At 43.9% G+C, this 21,064-nt stretch overlaps 1 protein-coding gene across 2 annotated transcripts in view; it reads right to left on the bottom strand.

The window, feature by feature from the left end:
* The window catches only part of RHBDL3 (rhomboid like 3), a 61,229-nt gene that overhangs the window by 9,771 nt on the left and 30,394 nt on the right, over nt 1–21,064 (bottom strand). For both annotated transcript variants that reach the window (XM_062591679.1, XM_062591678.1), the window contains 3 exons: nt 14,694–14,852; nt 4,586–4,810; nt 3,718–3,866 (listed from right to left, as the gene is read on the bottom strand). In XM_062591679.1, the coding sequence (XP_062447663.1) occupies nt 3,718–3,866; nt 4,586–4,810; nt 14,694–14,852 (533 nt within the window). The remainder of the gene's footprint in view (nt 1–3,717; nt 3,867–4,585; nt 4,811–14,693; nt 14,853–21,064) is intronic.

Below are 21,064 nucleotides of genomic sequence, written 5' to 3' on the forward strand. Positions count from 1 at the left end.
TAGAGGTAGACAGCATGACAGCTAAGATGTGCATATTTGATAAAGATCCCAGTGTGCCATATTTCTGCTGTGCAGAATCAATAGTTTCAACGCATGTTGTCCGTTGTTCTAATCAACAACACTTAACAAGATTGCCTTGCTACTTTTCAAAGCTCCATACAAGTATTTACCCCTCCCTTTGCCAGCTGAAGGATCTTCCATTGATGTAACAACAGCATCATGCCCCTGAACAGGGTCTATCTTCAATAATCTGCTAATGTCTGAGATTTACTCTGCGCCCACAGGGCTGTGATCCTTGCCAATGGCCATATGTCACTTGTTCCCAGTAGTGTACTCTTTTCCATATGAAGAGTGCCTGAGTTTGCTTACAAAGCAGGTGGAGTAAATGACACAAATGCACCCTTAATGAAGAACACTAGTATCTTTTGGGGGAAAACAGTGCAAAGTAGCTAATGCACTGTAAATCTAAGTCCTGTTTTATACTGGAAATGGACTGCTCACAAACAGCCTTTAGCAATCATCAGTTTAAGTTACCTGCATTTTACTATTCTGGTCTTTCTTCACGTTACCATAGCAATTTTCCATATAGATCAGAAAAAAAGTGCTGATGGCAAGATGCAGTAATTGAAAAAAAACAGTATCATCATAGAATCACAGAATGGTAAGGTTGGAAGGGACCTCTGGAGATCATCTAGTCAACCCTCAAATGAGTAGCCCATTCGGGGATTGAACATGAAGGAGAATTTAAAGTTGGACTGGCAAAGACAGCTAGAAATGATACTACAGGACACTGTCCTTTCCTGATCTCTTAATAAGTTTGTTTCCATTTCATTTCTCTCCTTGCATCAGACACTCAGCACCACAATTTGCCATCATGTGCAATTGCTGCACATAAGTGTGTTTATCACCTTGCTCAGTGCTTTTGAAGCCTCTGGGCATGGACACATTCGGGCTTCCATTCTGATCCTGCATGTTCACAAAACTTGAGAACTGCTTGAGGAATGAGCAGCAAAGGTCAAACTGAGATCACAGAAAAGAGTCAAAGCATCCAAATGCCCTTTTAGAGCGAGGAGGGAAGAAGCTTCGGCTGGCATATAGTTAACGTCATGAAGCAGTCCCTGACATTTTCACATAAAGCTCTGGCTCTTATTTTTCAAAGGCAGCTTTTGTAAGAGCTCGGCAAAGTTTATCCTAGACGCTAAAGTGACTGCTCTGATTCACAGCTGTTCTTAAAAGACCTTCCAGGAGTGATCCCATTCACTCTTCCTTCCCATCATGCTAAGACTATTGAAGGCTCCACAGTCCATAAGCACCCATAAAATATAATTAGCCTTTGCCAGTGCTGAATGTGTCATTCTTGAAATGACAATTTCATTGATTTATTGAAGACTTTTGCCTTCCCTGGGACCAAACAAATGGAACTGAGCATCAATGCAAGTCATTAGTTACGGCAGTACTACAAATGCATGGGCCCCAGATAATCAACATCTGCTTTCCATGAAAGTAGAAGGGCAGAATTTATAACTTTGCCTGCCTTTTCTGCTATTACAAAGCTCCCTCCATCAGCACTGAAACACAGCCCATGCATTTTTGGAATCTTTCTAGTCAGTCAAGCCTTAGCAACTGCTGCCTTCTTGGACACCTTCTGACTGTCAGTTGCTCAAGGAAAAGCAGATTGAGAGCACTAAATTAAGGAGCAGTCCACATTACCATTTTAAAGTCTCAGTAGGAAGCAGGATAACAATATACTCCATGGTATTGTATTAGCCTCTTGTTTGAAAATGAGAGGAGAATGATGGGCTTTCACTAAAAATGTTATTACCTTTTCAAGATTTATCTGTTCTCCTGAGATGAAAGGAGCTTAATACAATGGAGTTAGCAATAAATGAACATTTAGCCTAACTCCAGATACTACAGATAAACCATGGGGTTTATTGTTCAAGCAGGACTTGCTATTGTTTTGAGGGATATGTGGCCAGAGAGCTTGGAAACCATCACAAAAGCAGAGTCTCCTGCACACCACCTTCATGGCTGCTCATCTCTGAAGCCAGCCACAGATATAAAATAAACCTGATATACTTTTCAGACAATAAGTGTGAAGAGTGCCAGAGCGCTACCTGCTACAGGAAAGGGTGACATTGCACAGGTTAGGAAAGCATGCCACAAGTGACACGGGAAGACACTTTGAGAGCTGCAGAAATTGTCATTATGCAGCTGCTTCTCTTCACATGGAACCCAAAGCAATCTGTGGTTACACAAATACGATAGACCAGGAAAAAAAAAAGAAAAAGAAAAAAAAGAAAAGAAAAAAAAAAGAAAACTCAGATACAAATTAGTTAACACCAGTTAAAATCAAGTGTTCCTTTTTCTTACAAGGTCAACTTTTCCCACATCCTCAGTGATGGACCTTTCTAATTCTCATTTACAAAACCAGTCTCATTTCTAGCCCAAAAGGTTGAAACCTGTACACAGAGTACTTTTTGGAGAGATCCGGCTTGCAGAGTCTGGACCTTACCAGGTTTATAATTTCCTTCTAGTATTTTCTTTTTACTCTCTCCTTGGAGAGTCAAGTCAGTTCTGTCCTGACTATGATTTTTAGCCAGAGGTCTGGGCCACTCAAGGGCACTTACACACTGAGGTAGTCATTCCAGAAAGGGACATTCACTTCCTGGCAGAAAAAGGAAAAGATCAGTTTGATCTTTTTGCCTTTAAAGGAGAACATTGACTGATGGGAATATAATCTTTCCAGTTAACAACAAAGAGCCTTTATCCAGTTTCAAACTGTAAACTACTGCTAAAAACCTTGTGGCTGTGTTTTTTCTATGACAGAATTATAGAAAACTGCAATTATATGCCAGGAATGTGTGAAGATAATGATCTGAGAAACCACATAGAGGGAGTAGGATGTTTTGTACATAAATGAACCTTCCTGTGACATTCAGTCATCACCATGGTACCACAAACATCACATAATTAAATCTCTTTGAATCTTGGGAGGACTAGACAATCTTGCATTCTCTTCCCAAGTTTGCTACATACCTCCCATAGGATGAAGGACAATTCATTTTACTGTGCACCTTCATTTTGCACAAGGTGGACCATTCTCTGTCCATTTGATCAGTCAAGACTGTCAGCTCTTCAGGACAAAAATTATCTTGCTCTGGTGTTTGTACAGGGTGTACAAAATAGGTGTTCAATCTTGACTCAGGCTTCTAGGCATTATCTCAGTCCCTACAGAAGGGACAACATTACTAAGTGAGGACAAGCTGTAGGCACAGGGAGCTTAACTGATTTTCCCAACCTCAACTAGAAACTCAGGGTCCAAATTATACCATCTAGCTCTTAAATACCAGCACAGCATCTTTGCAGATTCTTTCCACCACTTGCGCACCTCCTCAAGAGGGACAATGGGCTCCTATTTGGTGGGTTTTAGGAAGTGCACACTGAAAAGTGCACACTAAGAGGTGTGTGTGGTCCCAACAGTGTCTAGGAGAAGAGCAGCATCTGTTAAATTCCTTAGCTTGCCTCTTCCCTTCTGAGAGCTGTGAAGGTTTGCCACACATTACCCAAGACCCTGCAACAACTTCAGATTTTTATACATCATTAATAACTGTTTTTTTTTAAATCAGTTTCTGAGCTGATTCAGTCACTTTCTCCTCCTCCCTCTCTCTGGGAAACCTGAACAGTGGGTAATCTCTGCAGTTTGTAAGTACTCACCCTGCATGCATGAATATGTAGGTTAGGTACCTCCAAGCCTGAGCACGGAGCTGAGGATGGTAAACTAATGAGTTCTTCAGGTATAAGGGATGGGTGACTTGCAGCACAAATCTGTCTAATACCACTCCATTGTAAAGAAAAAAGACAACCTAGAAGAGCAGGAAGATTCTTCAGTTAGCAAATGCCTTCTCTCACTGGAAAACACTTTTTAACTTAAATTCCTGGAAAGGAAAGGAAACTGTACAACAATTTTTCTCCCAGGCGACAGCTTCCCACAGCCATGAAACGCCCCTGTTCTAAGAAAAATGCAACACACTGGTATGATTCTGTACATGGCTTTCTATAACATGCCAGCCAGTAAGTCAGAGAAAATCAGCACCCTACCTGATCAGGGTCATAGGTTATCCTTCTCTGTGCTTATTCTAGTGCATCACTTGGCTTTTGAGCAAAGATTTTTCTGGGGCAAAGGAAGAGCAGATCAGAATACTTAATCCAACTTCCGTCCTCTCCTTTTCCTCTCCATTCATGAAAGAGAGGTTGCCTTACAGAAATATTTCTCAAAATCCAGTATGTGAATCACTGGTTTCCATAGAATGGTCCAGATTTTCATTCTTCGAAAGATTTTGCATCAGTTTTCCAAACTGAGTTCATATATAAACTGCTTCAGTGACTAAATAACTACACTTGGAGATAGAGAGGATTGCAGTCTCCACTTACACATATACCAACAAGCCATAGTGGCCATATTAGCTTCATGCTTTTCTTTTTCTAGGTCCAAACCTCTCCCACCGTAGCCCTTGATCATGTCTCAGCAAAGCCTTTGGCAGCATGGGGTGGATTCCCAGAGAGAGGGCATTAAGGTACTTGCCTCTACAATAGTGACGGTAATCATGAACCAGGGTGGAGGGCAGCAGGTGTAGCTGTCGTAGTACCACTTCCGGTCTATCTCTCGTGGAAGCGTCTCATATGCAACATGCCGGATCAGCCTCTGGGATAGGCTCAGCCCTGTTTCCTCCAGCAGAGCCTTGCTGCACAGCCTTCTGTTCCCCTGAAGGATGGCTTGGCGAAAACTATTCGACCTTTTGTTGCTCATCTGAGTGAAAAGGAAGAAAACATGAGGACAAAACAAGGCCTGGTACAACCATCATGGGAGATTTGAGCCAGTTTGATAGTGCCAAGATTTAGGCAGGCAGGGGGACCACCACTAGGCGAGGAGCCAAAGTCTCAGCCTGATTATGAGATGACCCACATGGTGCAAGAAGACAATCAGTACCAGCGGCTGCTATGACAGTGCCCATAGAGGAGCTCAGGGCAGAGCAGAGGCTGCTGATGCATCCAGCTGGGCTCTCTGGCCGACTCTCCAGCCCTGCCACCATCTACTGCCTTCTCAACCAGTTATTGAGAAAAGTCACTGTGTCCCCCTACCCTCAGCTCCCCCTGCTCTGTCAAACCTCCCTGTGCCTGCTATCTCTTAGGGTAGGAAATTTCTTTAATGTAGCAGGAGGTGCACTTGTAGCATCTAACCCTTGTGTTCTGATCCTTGCTGGCAGGAGTTAGCTCTGGGCAAGGAAAAGGATATGTTGCATAAAACAAAAACAACCACACGAGCAACACCAACAAAACACTGGCTAAACTGGTGTCTTAACTTTTGTAAACTTGTAAGAGGAGAGGGTTTGGCATTTGTTATTGTTGTTGTTTTTTAAACAGTTATCCTCTGAGCGGGCAGATTTTCAGATGGCGTAAGCTTTGGAGGACACAGACAATTTGCATATGCATTATCATCATACATGCACAGAATTAGATATCTATCTTTTGAGTATACACTTTCCTCTATTTGGATGCATAACTAAAGCAATTGCATTTGAAAATTAGGCAGATGGAATTTTATGCGTAGCCTGCTTGGAAAAAAAATCAGGCCTGAAAGAGTTTGCTCCAAGATTTGGATAATTACTAATTAGCCCTGATGTCAAACAAACCTGCTGCATTAGATTCACTGGCTGTACTGGCTAAACCTTTGGCAGAGAAGGCTTAAAAGATAACATCCCTAACTGTGGATAAAGATCACTGTAGGGGAGTAAAAGGCACCAAAGTGAACACGACAGACTTGTCCCTCTTCTGAGATAACCGCTGAGTGATCTCAGAAACCACCAGCAGCCTCAGTCTCCTAGAACCAAATGAGAGACGACATTCAGCAGCGATGCTTCCAGCTCTCTTGGATCACTCCCATTTTGGCTAGCACCCTGAAGACACGACAGCTCTGAAGCCCAGAGCTAGCACTCTCGGTGCCCAGGCAGCTGAGTAATTGTTCCAAGCTGGACCAAGCTGCTTAAAACATAGAAATCACTGCAGGCAACAACTTCCTGTTAATCACTAGAAGAAGACAAAGGAGCCATCTGGGGTGATGCTTGAATGACCTTTCAAGTGCTGTGCACAGCTCTTTTCCCAGCAGCCACCCATCCCTTCTTAGCCTTCTGTTTGCCCAGTCTCACCTATGCATCGGCATGAGCAACCAGACAGGCAACCCGAGGAAGAAGGACTAAAATTTTTGGTGATTTTTTTTTTTTTAAAGTTCTGATCCATTTTAGGTTTGGGAGGAAAAATATTTTTTGTTTTTGAGTTGTTTTGAGGGAGAAAGGAGTTTTACCCCCAAAACTCCCTCTTATTTTTTACTGTTCCTCCCATTCTCTTTTGTTTTGTGTTGCCTTTCCTCATTGACAAAATACTTGCAAAAGAGCACTGTTGGTGAAGAAGCAAAAAAGTCAAAGAAGAAAAAAAATCTGACCACAAAAATCTTTCTATCTTCTCAAGTCTGCCATCCAACAGCTTTTCCTCTAAAATTACAAAAGAACACAACAAAAATTGATGGTGATCTTTTGTTGCATTAAGAAAGTCTGCTCACATTGAAAAACGTTTTCATGGAGAAACCTCTATCAGCTGTAAGGTTTTCTTTCGCATTTGTGGGACTTCTTCTGGTAGGTAAAAAAAGTTCCCTTTGTTGCAAAAAGCAACTTTGACCACCTCATGATTTTGCTGTGTCTGCAAAAAAAAGCTTCTCTCCAGTTTACGTGGACACAGCCAGGCACAGACATACTGTTCTCTCGTAGACTCCGCGTCTGTTCTCTCTGGCTTCATGCCTCTTGTGAACGAGATTAAATTCAGACTGAAAGTATCACTTTGTCTGCTACAGATGGAGAAACCTGACAGTCCTCTGAAGTTGCTGATATGTCTCTTTCAATTGCAGTGATATGTTTGATTTTCCTGCCTACCACAGAATGCTCAGTCCCTTTCCCTGCTGCAGTGTATCAATGAAAAATCATGACTTCCAGAGTCATCCAAAGAAAACAATCCTTGCAGTTAGCATCAAGGCGTGCTGACAGCCCTCAGCAGGATGATCACCTCATCTCTGCACAGGCTGGTGAGGGAAAGATGCATCGGAAACCCCAGTGGTTGCCAGTGTTCATGCCTGTGCTAGGCTCACCATGGAAATTTCCTTCCATTTGTTCAGCAGAGGATCCTAACCCAAGCACCACTGAACCCATCTGTCACCATTAAGCATGGCAAAAAGAGACCTGCTCAGTTCAGTCACCTGAACGCAGCACAGCCATGTCAGCCCAGTGTCTAGCTCTGTACTACTGCTGCCCCTCAACTACTGCTACTTTATCCCCTCAACTGCCTGTCTTCACGCCCCATTATTTTTACAAGGTGTTCCATATTAGTTGTTTCTGATCGCATCTGGATGATAAAATGCCAAAGATTATTTAAACTGGTAATCATACGAGAGCAGTAAACAGTGGTATTACAGGAGTGAGGGAAAGCCTCGGGCAGAGCACTGACAGTTCTCTGGGGAACACATGTGACCGCCTGAGAAAGAACTTGCCTGCAGTAAAGATACACTGCAATATATTTTCCGTACACCGTGAGGCACTGCCCATTAGTAGTCCCTCTGAACAAGAAATATGGATGTATTACATCAACTACACTTACAAGCAGCCAAGCACGCCTTCTCTTCCTGACTGATTTTCATCCTCTAGATACTGTGGGATATAAATATATAAACATATAAAAAAATTAAGAGTTGTTTGGTTTTGTAAATACAAACCATAGTAAATGCCCGAGAAATCATTCATAGTTATCTCAGACATGAGGCCACGGGATCAAAGCACTTAGAGATGGAAAAGACCTTTGACACCAAACTCCTAGATGTCTGGAATCCTGTTCAAGGACAGAGGGTCTGCTGAGTATTCAAATGCACCCATTCTTAGCAAAGAGGTAATGAGAAAACTGACTGCAAATGAAATGGTGCAGGTATTGAATTGCTGCAGTCTTGCAGAAGACACAAGGAATCCAGCAGCACCAAGTGTACCCTTCCCAGATTGCAACACCCCAATAGGCTCCTTGGAAGGAATGTGCTTAGCAAGAAACAAGATATTCCATTTATCTACCAACAACAGTGGATGCTGTGTCAAAGGGAGCCAGGTTTCAATTTACCTGGAAAATTAAAAGCCTTTGGTACCCATAATTACAACTCGAACTATTCAGAGCCCTTAGTGAACACTAATTAAACCTCTCCCTACCTCAGGCAGGAACACGAAGTATTTATCAAACCTACTTTAAAGCAGAGGATACAGAAAGAAGGCCCACTCCCCCTCTAAATATCATAGCCTTTGAGTGGTCTTACACCCAGATGAGGCAGGGACACAGAGACTTGTTGGGAGCATACCATGGATGCTCAAAAATACCCATAATCCATTTAGATGCAGACGGCCAGACGTCCGCAGCACATCCTGCTCTTCCCCATCTGCAACCACTGCCCAACACACCAACCAGGAAACGAACTCTAAAGAGCCAGCACAGCTGACTGCTGGGGCACCAGAAGCGCAGCAGTCCTGGGCCTGCTCACATAATTCAGCAGGCCTTTGGATCACATTTATAGCCCCCGGCTAGGAGGCAGTGGGGAACCAGAGTATGAGGAGAGACAAAGGATTACGTCGCTATTGCTGCTCTGACCAACTCTTGATGAGAAGCCTATTTTTTTTCCTCAGACTGACTTTGGAATATTCAAATCTTCCCCAAAAGAGATTCTCCCATATGGTCACAATTTGCTGATTTGATTTTGGAATTACATAATATTGGTCTTTATGAGCCAAGAATTTAATCATCAGCTTCAGGAACACTGAGCCCATTGTTGGCCTGCACATTACAATGGCTCCAGCAGCACAGGGCACCCCCTCAACTTCCCTCTGCGCAATTGATCTGGGACTTCTTTAATGAGCATGATATTAAAGCTGCAGGCAGATGGGTACAACAAATAGTATGTGGAGAACGAAGGAAAGGAACAACATGTTTCCTTAGTCTTTCATGCCTGTAAAAAGTTATTACGCAGAGAGAAAGAAATTTCCCTTGCAAAACAGCCAAGCTGACATGACCTGTAACTATGCACCACCAACTCTGCCCTTTGGGTATTAACACACTAAAGCAAAATGAGGCATGTTGCTACAGCTCGGCTCAGAGGATGGCTTTGACACATCTAATAGGAAGGAGAATTTTTGCCCACTTAGATCTAGACCAGGATTAAAAGTGTCAAAATTTAGGACAAGTGTCCTTATAGTCTAGTCTAGGACAGTGCCAAATTTCAGTAGAGCACAAAGGCCTGCTTTTGTTCAGAATCCATGTTAGTCTAGAAAGGGATTCATGCAATCCACAATTTGCTAAGGAAACTGGCTATTCGGGCTGACAGACCAGTTTAGCCAGGTTTCTTGGCCATCTGTACTACTGTTGCTGTCCCAGTGCAGGAGTATCACAACAGCCAAGTTACGCAGCATTTTCCCATCTAAGCTCTTCAGTTCCATGGCTTGTGTGGGACACTCTACCACTTTTATAGTTTTTATTCAGCCCAGATCAGGAGACTTAGAAAAACATGAAATTCTGCCCATCGCGTATTGGCATCTTTGAGGTTTGAGTCTGTGGCTATTCTTGAATACACAACACACTGCGACTGGCAATCAGCTCTCCAGCTCTGATCTTCCAAGAGACAGAACACTAAATCAAAAATTAGCAAAGCTTTTAAAAAGCCTCTGTCAGCTCCAGTTTTATAACCCACTTTAGTTACAAATGCAGCTTTTCCAATCAATTTTGCTTTCAAGATTCGCATTTATTTCCTTCCCTCACTCCACGCTTTTACAAAATGCTAATGTGGGTAAAGATTGCTTCTCCCAAAACACATGGCTCAGCATCAAGTTCATCTATCACAGATGTTCATATCCTCTGTACCAACCTGGTAACATTTTCCCAAGGAGCACCTGATGGAATAAAGGAAATGCCAACATTGCGATTTGTTCTGCCCAAGCAGTGGTTTCTTCTAGGGATTCAATAAAAGTGAGAGACCAAATAAGTCATCTTGGTTATTGTAGGAATATTCTCTGCTCAAGGTTTTGTCTCAACTCCTATCAAATGTTCTAGCCCTGCAGCTTCCAGCACTTCCATTAGAAAAGGGAAACTGCACTCTGAATTCAAAGCTAAGCACAAGAGCACTGCTTGTAGGACACAACTAACAATTTGGTTCAAAAAGCTTTGTCTGTTAAAATGCAGCAGGCTTTAAAACAGCAATCTCCCCTTACATGTTCAGTTTTTCATTGGGACTGGGAAGGATTCTGCATCTGAAATGAATTCATAATTAATTTTCTCAAGCAACAGAATTTTTAAAATGTCTTTATACCATTTCCCATACACACGTGTATCCTAGATATATACACAATTTAAACAGTCATTTAAGTTTATTTTTTGCATCTCAAATTTCAGCTCTAAGTGATTGGAGACAGCTGAGGAATTATGGTTAAGGATGGAAATTTCTATGCTGAGTTCCACTGTAACTGGCATAATGATTACTTGCCAAATTAGTTCACTTGGGAGAACATTCTCTCTTCTGCTACTACATGTAGCCAATATCCAATGGACTCAGATCGATGTAGAAGCTGAACAAGCTCCAACAGCAGCTTTTGCATCCCGGTTATTCAGTTTCAAGATACTCAGCTGGCCCTCTAACAGCTTCTTCCCCCGCAGGAGATAAATGACACATTGCCAGCTTTCTCCAAGATTGGAGGGAAAACAACATGAAGAACGTGAACATCTGTCAGGAGAGTTGTTCAGCTCTCCTGGAAATGTGCACGGGAGCCATAACTTTACACCCCAACAAGGGTTTTAATACACTAAGAGGTAAGAGATGGATATAGATATGATTAGATAACCATTCACATCACACCAGCTCTTGTACGTGTGGCCTTGGCTCACCCACCAAAGTCTCTTCCTTAAAGGAAATGAGTTTCCTGCCACTGCTGTTAGCAGTGTTCAAACCTGTCCAGCTGTACATCAATGCCTGAACAATTGTACCACTGAATACAGCTCTCCAAAGACAACGATCAGTGTTAGCATAGGACAAAGTTTGCCATAGCACTGGGAATGAGATTGCAAAAAATTGCAGCAGGGAAATGCAGAAGCTATCTCTTGTGGAAGCCTCCTCCGTATTCATAATAGCATGAGATTATATCAAGTACTGAAGTAGGAGATTTTCAAATTCTGTTTTAATTAAATATTTATTATTATACCTCTGAACCAAGGCCAAGAAGACAATACAGGAATCCCGTATTTCCAGCCAAGACAGTGATTCAAGGAGAAAGGGAGTACTTAAAGGGTGACCACTGGAAGCTGAAGGACATCCCTGACATCAGTGATGGGAGATGGCTTGATGGCTGGCACAAGAACCTGCCTTAGTTCTTGTGCCAGCACAGAGAGGAAGAGACAGAGCTATCAAACCTACACCTTTGCCTGCAACAAACCTTTCCAGATTAGCAGCAACGAGAACAAAGCTACAAACACTAGACAAATCCACTAGAGCAGTTGGTCCAGGGTTATTCTGCAATAGCATTTTAATCTTAAAACACATACTGGAAAGTGAATGAGGATTTTGCAGGGAGGGGAGCTGTGATTCATTTGGGCAAACTTTTGCCTTGTTTGGGGATTCCCCTGAAAATCAGAGATTTAGGGTTTATTGCTTATCTTCCCAGTGACTCACTAATAAAGAATTATATGTAGTTATTGCAAAGCAATGTTCACCTGAGCTTTCTATGCAGGCTGTCAGCTGGTTCAGTAAAGGACAAGGAAAGATGCTGGAAGTGCAATTTATAGCTATTTTATGACTGTGCTACAAAGTACTTCTAAGTACCATTAAAAAAAAGTGTAGTTTAAAGGAACTCTCTCACCTCCCCATTACCTGACAGAAAGAATACAGTATGTAACCTCTTATAAGCTCACCTCCACAAAGATAATAAAGCCCTCCTGGTGTTACTGCGTACACACTCACAAAGCCAAAAGATAAAATGTAACGTTCTCTCCTTTAAAAAAAGTTATGTCTTTTCCCAGCGATAGCTCTTCTTTTCCACTTTCTCCCCATTTCAGTTCAAGCCAAGTTGGAGGAAGTATCCTAAGTAAATTGCCATCATTGCAAGCACTGATTCAGCAAAAAGCAAGCATTATTATCCTCTGAAAGCAGGAAAGACGGCCATGAAAATCTATGGGCACACACTGTCCCCTGCAAGGGACAGAATCAAGTCTTATTCTTATCACTGAAGTGGCTAATAAGCACAAATGGATTCCAGGCATGCATTATTGTAAATGTCTTAAGAAAAAAACATAAGCAGCTACATCTGAAGCCTTAGAAAGCAAAAGAAAACAGCTCAGGCAGGAGATGGAGCAAGGGGAAAATGGAACTGAAGGAATAGCAGGAGGGTTTCAGCACCTTGCAGAAGGGGTCCTTCTGACATGGCTGGCTATTGCCTATTGAATCCAGCATCCAGCTGGAGATATGCCCCTGCTCTGTTAAGATAAAATGATGTGTTGAGAGTTCAACTTGGAGAAGAGTCCTTTCATGGGCCAAACAATGTGAACTTTTCATTTTGTGACTGTTGATGGTGGGGGCGTATGGCTATCTCCGAGACCTCTGCAAAAGGAAAATGGATGAACTCAAGAGATGCTGCTTTAATGCCTCCTTTTAGTGGTGTAAACGGCCAGCAAAAGGTTTTGTCTGCAGAACAATTGTCAAAAACACATGACCCTGAAAAAAAAACCTCACAGATGGAAAAGGCTGCAAAGCTCTAAGAAAACATGTATTTTAATGGGTACCAGCTTACATGCTGTGGCTTTCACAAACCAAAGGGAAAAGCACTGTGGAGTTCGGAGGGAAAACTGCCATCCGCATGTGGAACATGGCAGCTAATTCCTGGTTTCACAGTTCAGTTTAAATTCTCATTAAACACCACTGGCTCTTTAAAGTAAAAGAGCAAAAGCTTACTCCCACTTCCTATTTCAGCTGATAGCTTGAAGTAGCTTCAAGAGAACCCCATTTAATGACACTGCCAATGGCATTTTAGAGGTATGATCCTTACCAAGTTTCAAAGAAGTTGCCTAAGAGGGAAGTTGCTAACACAACTTCATTAAGTCAAAGTGTACTATAATTCCACAACAATATGGCTTCAAGTCAGGGCTGTGCAGAGGCATTAGCTTGTTTCTAAGCATGTGCTCAGGTTCCACTGACTTTGAATTGAGTATCAGTTCACATTTTTAGGTATCTTGTTATACTGGATTCCAGACGGTTACAATATATGGAAATGTTAGAGCTAGAGTGGGAATTCACTATTTTGCTATATTTTTTCTTTAGCATAAACCACCTAATAAATTTCTGTAGACTGATGAAATTGTAAAGTGCAAGTTAAAGCCTCCCTAGAACTAGTTCAATGCCCACTTTTTCCATTCCAGGTCCCATTTTGGACTCACTGTTTTTGTTTGTGGATTGCAACACACTCCTGAAGTATTTTTTCCCTTTACCTAGCCCTGCTCTCTCTTCAAGTGCCTACACAGATCAGCCTGCCCTGGACTAAAATGTCAGATTCTAGATTTTATCCTCATACTCCTATAGCATCCAAAATGCTACTAGCACAGAAAAAAACAAAACAAAAAAACAAACAAACAAAAAAACCCAGAAGACTCTGGATAGTCTCATCTCCTTCATCTCCCATATTTTATCTTGTTTCTATGACTCCAGCAATATTTTGAGAGAAGAACTGTCTCTTTGAACATCCACCTTGAGAGCATATAGCACAAGACAGTCTTCCACCAAGAGCCAATCACGTCTGAGCATCTTGCACGAAGTAAGAAGCTACCCCAAACTAATCTTCCCCTCATGTTCTCTGATGAACAGATCTGTTTCCCCCATGAGAATGCTACCACATATAATTGCATGTGCCAAGACAGAGAGCTATAAAGTGAATCACAGGGACTGTTTCACCAATTTCTCCCACACTTCACAGTACTATTTTTTTTGCTGTTTCTTTCCAACAGAAGTTCACAAGGAAAGTTTACGGGCAGGAAAGAAGGGGAGAGAGAAGGAGCTCTAAAAAGTTTGAATGATGTAAATCAATAACAGCTGGATGAGGAGAGAGAAGGAGAAATGCCATTTATAAGTAATTTAATGTTCTGGCATCTGCATTAGCTATTGATTAGTGAGGGCAAAAAATGCAGATGAAGAGGGGCTGGTGATAGAAAAATCAATGTTTTCTTCACAGGATTCATTCAATAGCAGTGAAAGAAATATGCCATGCTGCAGAAGCCACTTCAGATGGGTGTGGACTAGCACCATCTCCCATTCCCCAAAGGAGGAGGATGTCCCTGCCTCTCACCCGTCTCTCATCAGCTTGCACTGCTCCCAGGCTCAGTGGAGTGAAGATGAGGCTGACAGAGAAGAAGAGCCCAGTTCTGTTCCTGAGCTTCTGCCAATCTGCTGGCTGGCCTTGGGCCATTGTTTCTGCAGAGGGAGTTAGATGATACCTCTCCCGCTACCGAAGTGTTGTGCAGTTTGATTAGCAAATGCTTGCAAGGTACTTTGAACATACCGAATTCTATAACAAGCAGCTGATCAGAGCACTCACCAGATTCACAAAGTCCTGGTAGCAGATCCTCCCCTCAGAGTTGCTGTCTGCCAGGGCCAGGAGGACCTCCAGCTTGTGGGGGTCCAGTTCTGAGCCGTGCCTCTGAAGGAGAGAGCGAAACTTCTCGGTGCTGATGTAGCCGGTGTTGTCAGGATCAAACTGGGGATAGGAGGGGAAAGTGCCAGTATTAACTTTTCTGTTTTACACACAGCCTTGGTCTCCTACACTTTCACAATCCACTGCAGACCCACAGAGATCCTAGGGGCTGCTCTAGGCTTTGGTGATGCATTGCCACACAGCCTCCTTCACCTCCAGCTTTCTTTTACTGCCCAGGGAACTGCAGAGCATCCTACTGTGGAAAAGGGGAATCCAGGTATTGTCACCCATACCATCACCCTGTCTCAATCCAAACTTCAGCTAAGCCAGCCCCTTTCATCTTTTCCACTGTATCATTGTTTCTCCTGGCTATTTTTCACATTCCTATCTGGTCCATCAAACAAACAGGAGATGCAATCTGTGAAACACACCTTACCGATAACAGTTTTACTCCTGCATTTCCTAACACAATTGCAACACAGGAATAATGTTATCTCTTCTCAAGACCTTTGTTTACTCAGCATTTCTGACAGTCAGTTTTCTACATCACCTTTACAGATGCCTCCATAAATCATAATGCTTTTACTGCTGAAGAGATCTTTATTTTGAGATGGATTGTGAAGAGACTCTTTGGATAGGGAGCAAAGGAGATAAACATGTTAAACCAAAATTGACAAGGTAGCCGCATGCTATTTTCAGAAGGTAAATTAGACTCATTAGAAATCTCCAGGTGAGATTTGGAGCAAATCCCACTTTGCTCAAATACATAACCGTTTTCCCTCAGACTAAACACTTCATCTTCTAAAATTGTCACTGAGCAAAAAAAGAAAGCTTCGCAAGGTTGTTCAAACTTACTGCCAGGCATGACTGCTTCCATGACCTCTAACTCACACGGAGCTCCCCAGGGCACACTGCAAGGGGCTGGCAGCCCACTGGCAGGCTCATCCCCAGACCCAGCAAAGCCAGTGCTGGCATCACACCAAGCACATTTCTTTAATGCTTTGAAAACTAGTGGACGCAAGCAGCCGGACCAGCCTGCACTAACTGTGGTGCAGTCTGGTCTCTGCCAGCTCTCTGTTGCTGGGAGATTTGCCTTTGATTCTCCAAACTTGGCTCTGAGGAGCCTGGTGCTCACTGGCCTCTCTTTGTAGATAATGATATCAAGCTTGTTGGCTGGATTGAATGACTGTCAGGGGGCAGGGTGGTCAGGAGGGAGTCTTTTCATGGAAACGTTCGGGACACGAAAGGCCCTGGTAGAGCCAAAAAGGTCCCAACAATCCTTGCTCTTTCCTAGCAGAGAACAAAAGCTGAACAGGCGCTGGGCCTTCAATCAGATGCAACACAGGAAAGGCTGTCTTGGCAAGGGAGGGGAGCGAAGGGGGACAAGGCAGAGGATGCAGCTTGCCAGCAGCTGCTACTGCTCTGCAGTGAGCAGATCAGCTGTAAAACAGACCAACTTCAGGCACGGGCAGCTTGTTCAGCCAGTGCCTGCATGCACAAATCTGGCTCTGGCTCTTTCCAGCCCTAGCTGAGCACCTTTTACCCTTTGTCCTGCTGTTTCCGGGGGTGGTGGGGAGGAGGGTTCTGCCATCTTTGGCTGTTCTGTTGAGGAGATGCTGTCTCATCTGTGCAGGGGAGATCCCAAGCCCTTTGCTGGAGCAGAGCTGGCCTGCTGTTTTGTTAAAGGAGAATGGCCTCCATGCAGAAGCTTTGGGGGGAAGTTGATTACAGAAAACAAGACAAACCAAGTGATCCGTGGACAATCAGAGCTGGGCACTTTCCCCCACCATCTGCTAATGGTTGTTCTGCCCTTGCGAGGTGGCCTGGATGTACCCTTCCTGACAGCTGGCACCCAGACATAAAGGTGGATTTCGTCAACTGTTTACCATTAAACAAGGGCTTAATATTAATCCCTGGAGAAGTTCAGCCTCCCTACTCCAGTCAGCCCATTCAAATGCTTTAAGTTAATAGATCAGACCCTAAAACCAGCGCCAAAATTTTGACTTCTCAGTTTAGCCTCACCTCTGATGCTTTTTGGTTCTTGCTGGGACTTCCAAGCCAGCCTAATTTTGCACGGTTCAACCCGAAGGCACAGATACCCAGGAAATAACATGTTATTAGCATAATACCTGAGGTGACCTTTTCCAAGGGGAATTTACAGAAGCAGAGAGATGAGTCATCCAGTGAATTGATCTAACACTTGAAATCCCATAGACACTGCTGTGTTCATCTTTGTTACCTGAAAACGTTTGACCCAACTGACATCCTTCTTAACTGTACCACTTTGTCTTGACATTTAAGATGTCCAAACTTATCTTGTCTAGAACAAAGCCATTTGCTCCTTGAAGGCTTAAATGCCTCCCTACTTTGATGGCCAGGGTTAGCAACTGAAGTCTGGGACTCCCCCTGCACTGTGTGCTCACCGTTTGTCCTTGCAAGAAAGACCAGCAGCTGGAGCAATGGGGAATGTGGCTATTTGTTTAAAGGACAGAAGAGATACAGAGTTCATGCAAGCAAGCTCCCTAAGCACAAAGAAGCTGCTCAGATAACAAACCATTTTCCCCATTCTTTGCTCTGCTTTAAAGCATGCCAAAAAGAAACATTTTGTAACGAAGAACAGAAATTACTTCAGAGATTCAAAACAGCCCACAAGGACACACTAATGAATCCAGAGCAGTCACCACTAGCTCTAGAACAGAGCAGATACAATCCTATCACTCAAGATGGTAACGTCTGTATCTGCTACCGGCTGCTGGCTTCCCAGCCAGCCAGCCAGATAGATATCTGTTTGGTAGAACAGGGTAGACCACAGCTTTCACAAGATAGAACAGAATGTCTTTACTGTAAACTCCAGCTGTAAAAGAGTGCCTTTATTTACAGTTAAACATTTTTTCACGCATATAAAATTACAGCACTTTGAACTCGCCTCGCACCACAGCACTCAAAATTGTCCCAAATCTGCCTCAAACTCTGGTTTTGGTATCATAACTAACCACAAAAAATCATGGAGCTGAGCAGGTCCTGTAGACCATGCTTCTCCATGCATGACAACAGCAATACCACACCTGAAATACTCGAGTTCCTCAATTATAAAAGAGGAAACTGACCTTCACTAGATGCTTCAGGTATTTATCCATGACGATCGCGGTAACGGGCAGTTGTCCTAGCCAAGCAAGTCCAGCTGAGTACCTTTGTCTCACAGAAAGGGCAGGCAGCGACTGATAGCCAGCAGCACGGGCGGCTGCTGGGGCCGCTGGCCGTGTGGAGCCCCAGGTGTGGAGCCCCAGGTCCGGCCCCACAGGCCAACTCTCCCAGAGCCAAGTCAGCACAGCAGCTTCCTTCAGCTGAGCTATGTCTGCCTCTGCCCATCTACTTGGGCTGACAATTGCAACACAGCTGGCGCAGGGACGAGCCAGGCCGCCGGGCGCTCGCCCCCCTCGAACAATAGGACACTAACGGCAATTTCATGCAAGGTTTCCCCTGCATTTCAATGACTATCACCCTTAACTCCCTTGATCCTCAAGCAGGCTCTTAAGCAAAAATGTAAACATGTTAATGACCGCAGCAGCCATCTGACCCAGGATACTAATTCCCCAGCCCAAAATAAGCTATTATTTTCCTATTCCTTCCTTGTTTTGGAGCAAACATCCCATCAAGTGAAGATACCACAGCAAAACGGCAAGACAAAAATACGGTGAGCAGGCCACAAATTCTGACGGAAATAGGAAACAGGGTAGTGAAATGAATATGAAATCTCAGATTATTCCTCCTCTTTAATTAAAGACACATCAGCCATGGCTGAGTGAGTAAGTAGGGTGGAGGCTCACGCTGCAGGCAGACAATGGATATCTTGGGAAAAGGCAGACACTTCACATAACGCAGCTGCCTGCTCCTCTCCCCCACGCAAACAGTCCGCTGGGGGACAAGAGCAGTTGGAGAGTCAACAGTCGAACTAGGCATGAGTGGGGATCCTTGGTTGGGTCTGGGATTGTAGAACTGTCCTAGGAACAAAGAATTTCCCACCTCCCTTGGTTTCCCACGTTTAGGGGCTTTGTTTTGACATGAAGAGCCATAAGTTGCCTTAGCAATGGGCACGGCCCTGAGCAGCCTGATCTAACTTGGAAGTTGGCTCTAGGTTGGATCACTCTCTTCAAACCTAAATTGTTCTAGGGTTCGATGGTGTCCTCAGTTCTTGGGGAGACGGGCCTGGCAGTCAGGCTAGCTGGCACTGATGCCAGTTCTGCTCCAGTCTAGGAGGCAGATTCTGAAAATAAATAGTCCTAAGCATCAGCTTTCCCTCTTGTCTTACAGAAATGACAACTCCTGCCTTATCTCCCACTGGAGAGGAGCTGTCAATAGCAGGCCTGCTTCTTGTTCACAAGTTGATTCCTTCCCAAAACCAGTGCTAGAAAAGTGGAGTTAATCACATGTGAAATCTTTTCATCTCAGAGAATTTCAGATGCCAGCTCTGATTCTTGCTGGATTTGAACTCGAACCAATAGATGCCACAGTCTCCATAATCCAGGGAAACTAACATGCCGTGAAAACTCCCAGACCATTTTCAGCCTCAAGGGTTACTTTGTAGTTAAATCAGGAGACTCCAAGTCAATACATTGATCCACAGACTCCTAGTCTAAGCTGAAAAAACCATCTAAGATAGAAACTGAAATTCTTCCCAAGATAATTGTACATTATACCAGAGCCCATTCCCTACCCTTCCCCAGTCTCTGGAGTCATGTTGGGAGTCACTGAAAGCCCACCTGGAATTTTATTATTTATTTATTTATTTACTTTGTATGTGATGGCAGGACATACAGCATTTGCTGCTTTGATGAAAATTAAAGGAATGGCAAGGCAGAAGATCAAAGCCTGCCTTATAATTCAAATGAGAGGGCAAAAAGCAGTGGCTGTGGTAACAAAAGTTCCATCACTGTCTGCTGGAGATGACCTTCCCAGTAGCTTAAAGATCCTGCTTTCTCTTCTGATAGCAGGAGGTGAGTATGAGAGACGAAACCCTGATCCAGAAACGATGAAGGCCCGCCTTCTCCAAAAAGCAGTCAGAAGTATCCATCTCAAAGTCCAGTCTTTCACTATTAAGACAGTCTGAGCCGCTTGAGCAGAACATTAGTGCCAGCTCCACTCATGCACTCTCTTCCCCTGTAAATAATGAATTTACCTACCGCTGCCCAAACAGCATAAAGTGATTATGGGCTCTCCAGCTGTACTTTTAGTGTGTGTTAGATTGCTTTGACCCGAAGTGACCCTGAAGGCTGGAAACATCACCCAGCTCTCAAAAGCCAGGTCACATTTAAGCACTGAGGAAATATCCTCACTAATTCACCAGGCAGAGTCCCCACACAGCACGAGCTCCCCGGGGAAGTGGATGTGAGGAGCACAGAGCACTAACCCTCTTACTTGGGCAGAGAGGCATTTGCAGAACAGATGGCCTGTCACCTGGCATCGGGTACGCCTCTCTGTGCATGCAGCACATAGCTAAGCCGAGCTGGAGCTGGTCTAAGATTCCCTTTTCCTTGAAGACCAGAGTAGGCTGAAGGGATAGGCTCATGAGCCAGCTGGCCAATCTGTAGAGGCATTTCCACTCTAATTTATTTCTTCTGCTGTCTCAGGTGCAGAAACAAGAAAGGGACCCACATTACTGCCATCTGCTATTACCTTCCGCAAAAGCACTTCATCTAGACAAGCAGTGGAAGTACTAATTGGACATGAATAGGATAATAAAAAGATTCAGGAGTGCACCACTGCTCAGCTGCTGGGCAGACAGGAAAGATGGCTTTGGGCCCAGGTTCAGTTCTTAGTATTGCCAAGATCTCCAGAGTGAGGCCAGGCACCTCTCGCACCTCTGGCCTTGATTTCTCCATCTGTAAGATGCAAGTGACATATCTGTGCCCATGCGACCCAGCACTGCGAGGGCTGTGGAGCATTTGCAGAGCCTGGCTGGATGATGGTTACAACAGCAAAGGGTGATTAGTGAGCCATGAGACCAAACAACACAAACAGAACTGGCCTTCGCCCAAGGTTTCACATACAGAGACTTATCGGCCTTTCCAAAAGTAAAGTCAGTTAATGCTGAGTCAGGGCCCAGCAGCTGGACTGCACATTGGTCCCTACCCTCACTTCCCTGGCTCTGCAGAGGTTTAGATCCTGATCCAAGCCACCACAGTGTTACAACAGGCCAAACAATCTTGCCTTCAGAGACCCAGTGAAGTTGTGACCGACAGCTTGCTTGGGAAGTCTATCACACCCAACTGGATACC

Source organism: Rhea pennata, chromosome 19 (assembly GCF_028389875.1).
Source record: "Rhea pennata isolate bPtePen1 chromosome 19, bPtePen1.pri, whole genome shotgun sequence".
In the NCBI taxonomy this organism is placed as follows: Eukaryota; Metazoa; Chordata; class Aves; order Rheiformes; family Rheidae; genus Rhea; species Rhea pennata.